Raw genomic sequence first — 9108 nt, forward strand, 5'->3', positions numbered from 1 at the left:
ATAATTTCACAGATTATTTTTGAAAAAAAAAAAAAAAGCTAAACAATTTTTTTGTGCATCTTTTAAATTTTACGTATTTAGTTTTTAATATACAGAAAAAGAAAAAACAGAATAGACCTTTCAACAACAGTTTTGATTGAAATATATATATATATATATATATATATAGCATAGTAGGATCAAATGAAAATATTAAGGGAAGACACAATTTTATATTATGTCATTTTTCCGGGATAACTTGTGACAATTAAAACTATAGGAAGAGATGATCAACTCATAGCAAATTCAAAGTGGAAATTTTATATCACAAAATTTTTGGGCACAAGGTTTTATTTGTCACGACAATTGAATGTTTGATTAATACTTTATATCGCAATATTGTATAACTAAATTCACAAAATTATTCTTAACTAGTTGTTTTTGAAATATGCTAGATTAATATATTGGTTGGCTTTATGTAGACGAAATTCTAAAACAAGTATTTGGATTGGATCCTATTATGTTGGGATCTACGTTTTTGTTTTTCTCCCAGATACTGATGAGTGCAAATTTTCCCTTGCGATAAATTGGAGTGCATGCCAGAATTTATCTGGGAATTGGACTTGCATTTGTTCAAATTGAGACATTTCAAGTGAAACCGGTTGCAGCAAAGTCTGTGGTAGCAATCAGTCTCCGAGAGCTATCGTAGTAACCGGCAATTACATTAATATTATAGTTATTATTTTTATTTCCCAATTTCTGTAAATATCCACTAGAGATCTATTTGATAATAATTTATTTCAATTTTGCATGCCTCTTTTTGAATAGTATGTAATATTACATGAGATGGAATTAATTAGATTTATCATTAAATTATTAAATTAAATAGAGGATATTAGAACATATATTAGTCAAAGTCAAAGTGGAATATTAAACAATATTTATTTGACTTTTATTCCCAATTTTTTCTTTTTCTTTTTTTCTTTTTTTTATTTAAATTATTATTCCCCAAAGAGCCAAGAATTTATTTCCTTCCATATAAGCCAAACTGTATGTTCCATAATATAAGCCAACTTTGGTTGCACTTCTAGACTCCAGTCCCATATGTGTGATAGCTAGACAAATCCAGCGGCTCCAATTGCCCATATATCATTCCAGATGCTAACAGAGCGCACATTCCCAATTCTCAGAATTCGTATTACACCATGATCCGTATTCCATAATCTACCGTCCTCAAGTAACCGATCATCTTCTATTCAAGAGATGCACAACATTGCTAAATTTTATTCTTTCATGATTTGACCGATTCTAAGAAAGTGATATATATATATATATATATATTATGTTCTACATACATCACTCTTCCCTGTTTTCTCTGTTTTTTCTTTGGAAGAAAGTATTTTGGATCAGTAAGTACCCCACTGCCCCATTAACAAATTCATATAAAAGAGTGTTGCAGTATGGAACACTGATTACCCATCTTCGCCTTCAAAAGATCCCGGCCCCACCTAAGGCCCAATTATCAAATTTGTTAATGTCTACTTGTGTGACTATTGTGTTCTCCAAATGTTCGATTTCAAGAAAAAGATTAATTGAAAATTTTTTTCTAATGCAAGACAGACTCGGACTTTGATTCTAGAAGATTAGAATCTGTAGAGAGCTAGAAAGAATGAACATGAACACAAGCACAAATAGATATAGCCGTTCAGCAAAGCAAGCCTTGCGTGCATCATTACACAACCGCTAAAATTCTCGTTCGTACCTCTTAGTTTGTAAAAGAGTCTATTATAGTCATTTGTGATGAAACTATTGATCTTACCGCAAAAGACTGCAATTTTAAAGGCCAAATTTGTTGGAATTTGATTTTTATCTATCACCAATATTATAAACTAGTGCCTTTGTTAAGTGATTGGTCAAACCCGTCTGTTGACATTAATACATTCACAGAATCATTTTATTGCATACGAGTAAATTATACGATAACCATAGTTAAGGAAACTGAATTGAAGAACAGGGAAGAACTGCAGAAACTGTAAATGTAAAAGCACTTCTAACAAAGAGAGAAAAACAAAACAATCACACTTTGAAATCATTTGCAAACTGATTAAAGAGAGACACAAGTTTGAAAATATAAAGCTGCAGACTGACTATGTTTCAATACCTACTCAAAGCACTTCTAACAAAGTGACTAAATTCCAAATATAGTAACAACCACTAGTGCTAAGCCACTCGACTTTTGCCATGTGTCAACTGAGAAAAAAAGTGTTGCCAGCTCAGCTAGACCGCTTTGCTCCTTTTCTCAGAAGAAGCCACCTTGGCTAGTCTGCTTAATTAACTATGATCATCTACTGGGAACTCAATGGTCCACTAATATCGATAGCATAGGGGTCAGAGGGTTCGTTGGTTGGCAAGTTTTCAGTTTTTTGTGAAACCATATGAACACCTTGTCCCAATTGCTGCATTGCCATAGCTCTCTGTCCTTCTAGTTCCATTGCTACATCCTTCATGCTAGGTCTTTCCTCACTTTTTATTCGTAAACATCTTTCTGCAAGATTGGCAATGTTCTTGAATGCCTCTGTATTTCCCTCAGTGATTATGTCATTGTCAAGAATCTCTAATAACCTATCCTCTTTCATTGAAGAAACAAAGAACAATGCAAGGTTTCTTTCATTCTCAGGTCTATCAAATGACATCACCTTCCTGCCGGTTAGCAGCTCCGCCAGAACAACTCCAAAGCTATAGACATCACTCTTTTCTGTTAGATGGCTTGTATGCATATACTCCGGATCTAAGTACCCAAATGTTCCTTGTACAACGGTTGTAAGGAGATTTTGATCGAGAGGAATCAACCTTGATGCTCCAAAGTCTGAAACTTTTGCTGTGTACTTTTTGTCAAGGAGTATGTTTCCAGTTTTGACATCTCTGTGTATGATAGGCGTAGAAGTCGCAGAGTGGAGATATGCTAATGCACTTGCAGCTTCAGTTGCTATCTTCAATCTCAACTCCCATGAAAGTGGAGATCTTCCTTGGCCTTTGTTGTGGATATGTTCGAAAAGAGTCCCATTTTCTACGTACTCATAAACTAGTAAAGGAACTTCTGTCTCCAAACAACAACCTAAGAGCTTAACCACATTTCTATGGTTTATTTGCAAAAGCAAAATTACCTCATTGATGAATTGTTCGTTACATTTTTCAGCACCGAATTTGGACTTCTTAATGGCAACCACCTTGTTATCAGATGGCAATATCCCTTTATACACTATTCCATAACCTCCTTGCCCCAGAACTCTACTTTCATGGAAATTGTCTGTGGCTCTTTGTAATTCTTCTGCACTAAAGATTTTTGCGGTCTCTTGAGATTGGCTACCACTTGACAAATGTTGCTGTAACATTAATCCCCCATTTTGTTCGAAGAACTTCTCTTTCAGTTTGAGCATCTTTCTTTTCTTCATTCCCCAATATACTAGTAAAGTAGCAGTCAACAGTAATATGCTTACACCTGCATGTATTTAAATTTTGTATTTTTTAAGATGTAGGAGATGTTATGCCTTTGTTTGGCTAGGATAAATTGACTAGACCAGTTGAGAATAAAATATATACATCTCCTGATAGCAAACTAGATTTTGGATTTCCATAAGGAAAAAAAAAAGAAAAAAATGAAAGATTTCTAATGGCACGTACAGATCCCTCGAGAAGAAAAGTTTTACAAAAGAAGTTCACTATAAATAATGCATTCTCACATAAAGAAAAATTTTAAAAACAAAAAAAAAAAAACAGTAAATAATAAGTTCCAAACAAATAATATAAATGATAATTATTTTTGACAACATTTATAATCTAGTTAATGTATATAGAATTCTTCTATGGTTATTTTCTTGTTGTACAGACATTCTAAAAAATGATGGTTTTTGAAGAAACCGTCTTCAGTACTATTTCATAAAGATGACCCGCAGTCATTAAGATGTTTGCATGATAAAAAAAATATAATAATCTGTACAATATAATTTCCATATATATATAGTTCATTTATAATGTAGATTTCTACATTTTATTAAAATGTTGACATGGTTTGTATGATGGTTTTTGAAAAAACCATTATCAAGCAACATCTGCATTTTAATTAAATGAGGACATCCACAGTACTGAAAACTTTTCACACACATATATATATAGAGGGCTTCTACGGTGTGGACGGTTCGCATTCGAACGCATCCAAAGCCGACGCTTTTTAGATGATAGCTTCAGCTTTGCTGTATACTGTACATATCAAAGCCGACGTTATCATCCAAAAAGCATCAGCTTTTGGTACAATCTGCATACAAACGGTCCACACCGTAAAATTTCCTTATATATATATTATAGGTATCTATGTGAATTCAAAAATTCAATACCAAGTTTGGTACTTTCTTTTCCATTTTTCCTATTTCATTATTGTTCATCCAATTAATGATATAATACCACATCATTTAAAAAAATTGTTATTCCTTGTATTTCCAACTAGTGATATAATAAAACATCTTTAAAAAGACTGCTACTTCTTCTCGTGCTTAGGTTATTATTAGATGACATGGCATTATATCACCAATTGGACAAAATGAACACAAAATGAAAACCAAATAAAAAATATATATGCCAAAATCATATGTAAAAATGAAACATGATGAGCCCTAGTAATCTATTACTAGATTCATGATTAATCCTATTCCAATATTCTAGTATTTAATAAGGATTTTAGGATTCAATAGCATGCATGTAATGAATGCACTACCGATATACGTACCCACTGCAATACAAATGGGGAGAACTGATTTAACAAGCTGATTGTTACTGACTGATTTGCTGCAATCCATTTTGCTTGTGTTATAATATCCTTTTGGACAAATGCAAGTCCAATTCCCTGGTAAATTCTGGCATTTACTATTTTTACCGCAGCTGCTTTCAATTTTGCATTCGTCAATATCTGGAAAAAAAAAAAAAATTGTTAATCTCAAACAATTGGGAAATGCAAGCCAATTCATTAGAATATCCGGCGATATTAATAAAAATTACCAACATTAACTTAATAAATACACATTATGAAAAACGGTATTAACAACAACACATGTTGTAGTTAAAAATCTACAATTTGTAATTAAATGTTGTCAGCTGCAGTAAACTTTGTTGCTATGTTGTGGCACCGTGGCTAAAAAGCTTTAACCAAAGAACGCTGTAGCTAAAAGAACTTTTAGTTACAATTATTTTGTAGCTAAAATATTATGGCTAAAAACTATTTTTTGGTAAATATAATTTGAGCCATAACAATAAACGGTGGCTAGTTCACGGCTAATGTTCTTTTTTTTTTTTTTTTTTTTTTTCGTTTATGACGCTACATAAAATGATAATCAGTTAAATTACTGTGTGTTTAAAAACAAAAAGCTACTGTGTGTTCAGCCTAGCTACTGTATATCGCTCTTACAAATATATATGAGGTGCACGTTATTTAATGAAGCTTTGTAGTTAGTTGAATTCAAGCCCGGGCATCACTTGAGCTTATCCTTTTAGACTAGCTTTTGCCAGGTATTGAACATAACCATTTTATGGGCTCTGGATATAATTGTTAGATGTTGAATTTAAGAACTTATGGATATAAAACGTTGATATGAAGTTGAATTATTACCTTTTCAAAAATTTAAATAATGAAAGGTAAATTGTCATTATATTTATATTTTAATAATGGAAAATGAACTACCAAATATTTGAGATTACAAATATGAACAAATATTAAATTCTATGATTAAAAGTAAAAATTAGTCAGATTTAATATGGAAAATGATACTGTATTAAAAATTAACTTTTGTTATAACTGAATGCATTGACCCTTTTCTGTAACAAAATATATATACATATATAGTCTACTTGTAATGTAGTCAAATTTTTATGCAATGAAAAAGAAAAACATATAACCAGTTCTCTAATAAAGACCTAAACAAACAAATCTATTAAGTTGTTAAGTCGACCTATGAATACCAACTAAATATATCATGATTTATACAAAAAGTCAAGTATTAATATTTTATTGATTAACATATTATTATAAGTTAACTATGGATAAGTAAATCCTTTAAGGAATAAGTGTAAAATCAGCTAAAATTGACACATAACTTTTTATACACATATTGTTACATTTATTTGGTATTTTTAACATTATTCTATTTTGTTTCTAAATTTATATTTCGTAATTTATTTCTGAAAAATGATCATAATAGTTGTTCCTATATGGGAACACTCCTCCTTACCAGCTTTAACTTGTCTATTAAAAATTCGTAACCTTTTTAAACCTCTTTGAGTTAAAGAGAAGGTTTCTTTGCAATGCAAAAATATTTCTATATAATCCCGCAAACATTTAAATTACTAAAATGTCCATATTTAATTTTTCCATTATATTTTTTAAATTTCAAAATTGAATTATATTTAAGTTGGTAAGAACAGCATTGTCAGCTCTAGAGAGACGCACAGATAAAGCAGGAGTCTAGGCTCAATTCTGCCATTTTTTGAGGTCGGAGAAGGTGGCCCAGTTTTGCCATTTTTCGAGGTCAGAGAACATGGCTGAGTGTGTGGATGGACTGCGAAAGAGTCGGGTTTGAGATTTTTGGGAAGTGGGTGGGGGTAATGTTGAAGAAGAGCAAATGGGCTAGGGAAGATAGCGAGAAAGAGTGGAGAACTTTGGGATGCCATCGCCAATTGTGAAGCCATCGCCAATTGTGAAGCTTAGTTTAATGGAATGGCAAAGCAAATAGTAGAACTTGTAGATGTGCAACCGCATGCATGTGCTTTGAGATTGGAAAATACTTCTCAAATTCTATTGGATCAAGGAAAAATAAATTTGTTAACTAATGAAAACATAGATCTGGCTAGATGTTGGAGATTTGGTGATCGGTCCCGGTGGTTGGCGCTTTAGTGGAAGAAAGAAAAAAAAAAAAAAAAAAAAAAAGATTTGAAATTTGATTTTTCTAAAGCTTAGAAAATAAGAAAGACTAATTAGCGGTATCATTGTAATTTAAAATTGAAGGGATTATATAGACTTAAATTTGCAATGCAATTAGCATTTTTCTTAATAAAAATGTGAGACGCCAGCAACCTAAAGGACAAATTTGGGTTTATAAATATCGTTAAAAAGAAATTTGGTTTCTTAATAATTTCATATTTTTCTTTCTTTTTTTTTTAAAAAATAAAATTAAAAAAATGCAGCAATTTTTTGAAGTGTCCATGTTCTGTGTATATTAATTAATCTATGTTTGTAATAATAATTAAAGAGTGGAAATTAATTAAGAAGCATCACCTTGGCAACCATCTGGGTGGTATGGGTTCCCTTCATAACCAGGCAAACACTGGCAGAGGTAACCAAGAGAATTGTTGGCACACTTGGTATTCCCTTTGCATGCAGAATTGTCTCTCTTCTTTGCTTCATCACAGCTTTCCTTCCCAATCCCCCAATTTAAAACCATTGGAAGCACATCTGTGTGATTCAATTCTCGGAAACTGGCCTTGGAGAACTTGAACTTTCCTTGTTCAACCACGAAAGCATAGCTGCATGGGTTAAAGTCATATACAAAAGTGCGGTTTTTGTCGTAGCTAGACAAGGAAACCGTAATGCTCTTAAGTCCATCGGGGATGGGAATCTGGCAACAGCCCACGCCTGAGCAAGACTGATGATTGCTAGTAAAATTGTCAAAGTCCATATTATCGCATGTGGAAATACAACCAGTATCGTACTCTCTATCGCCTCTATAACCTGAAATGGTTGCAACAGTGTTACAGCCCACCGCCATGAACGTGTTTCTATCAGAACAAACGTCATGATCTTTGAGCGAGAGCCAGGATCTGTTGTTTTCTCGTTCGCCATTCTTCGCATAACAATCTCGGCCTATAAAGCGTTTGATGCTTAACTCACCGTCCAGGGATATGTTTATAATTTCAATGTTACTTGAATTTAGAAAAAGGGAAGATTGGGTGCAATTGAGGTAAAATTCTCTTCTTCCTGGGAAGGAACAATCTTGGGTTATGCCAAAAGGGTATGGAACTTTGATTTCACCACAGTGGTCCGGGCAGCCAGGCAAGGATATTGATTGAGATTCTACTGCTATTGTTACCTTGGCTGCAAAAGCAATACTTAACAATGTTGAGACGAGATGAATAAGAAACTGCTTTGAGTTCATGGCTTCTATACTAAACTGGCTTTGGAAACCTTTCTTGTATTGTTAATTACAAGGGCTATGGCTACCAAGTCCTTTTATGGAACAAATGGGGGCGGTTTGGGAAGAGTGGAAGTCAATCCCTGTTTTCCAGGTCATCTTGTAAATAAAATGAAATTACGTAGGACAGTATTGTGCTATTTTTTATTTTTTTTTTAATTTTTTTTGGCTTAGCAGTACTATGCTATTATGTCAGTGGTAGAGCACTCCAACAATAACATATCATTTCAGCATATGACATATGTGATTTTTTCTTTATGGATAAGCTTAGTTATCTTTTTGGTACATATTTTTGTTCCAAGCTGCACTAATGACTTGTTCTCGAGTCATCACACCTGAGTCACATGCCTGGAAAGTAGAGTCACATGCCTTAAAATACTTTCCAAGAAAAAAAACACTATTTTATAACAAAACTCATATATTACCGGTTTTGTAAATATATCATATTAAAAATTATAGAAATGCTTCCTCATATTTTTTCTTTGCTGCAATATCACATTTTTTGTTTACTTAATTTTAAATATCTTTTAGTGCAATCAATTATAAGTTGCAATATATTTTTGCCTTGGTTCTAATTGGCTTTTCCACAAGTAAAACTTGTCTATTCAAGAATAGATATCCTTGCACAAGCCAGGAGGCAGCTGAATGCTTGCCATAGAATAACACGTACGGCACTGCAGCTTGAGCAACAGACTTAAAAATTTCTTTTCCTGCGCAGCATAGAGAATTCAATGTATTCTGCCACTCCCTCTACCTTAGACTTGACTTGATCCAAGATCCAATCCAGAATTTGTTGTTTCCCGATGCTTAACAGTAGCGATTTATACGTTCCATCAAATTTCCACACCCCTCTTGGTTAGCTTCAAGGAAAAAAAAATACCATATCATCCGCAAAGAA

General features: G+C 32.9%; 1 protein-coding gene across 1 annotated transcript; it reads right to left on the minus strand.

Annotated features, from left to right (window-relative positions):
* Window positions 1-2108: 2108 nt before the first annotated feature.
* LOC107434416 (wall-associated receptor kinase 2) lies at window positions 2109-8249 on the minus strand. Its single transcript, XM_016045890.4, has 3 exons — window positions 7298-8249; window positions 4760-4939; window positions 2109-3478 (listed from the first exon to the last, which is right to left on the minus strand). The coding sequence occupies exons 1-3, from the start codon at window positions 8172-8174 to the stop codon at window positions 2325-2327; spliced, it is 2211 nt and encodes a 736-aa protein (XP_015901376.3). The 5' UTR covers window positions 8175-8249; the 3' UTR covers window positions 2109-2324.
* Between the last annotated feature and the right edge of the window lie 859 nt (window positions 8250-9108).

Source organism: Ziziphus jujuba, chromosome 1 (genome assembly GCF_031755915.1).
Source record: "Ziziphus jujuba cultivar Dongzao chromosome 1, ASM3175591v1".
In the NCBI taxonomy this organism is placed as follows: Eukaryota; Viridiplantae; Streptophyta; class Magnoliopsida; order Rosales; family Rhamnaceae; genus Ziziphus; species Ziziphus jujuba.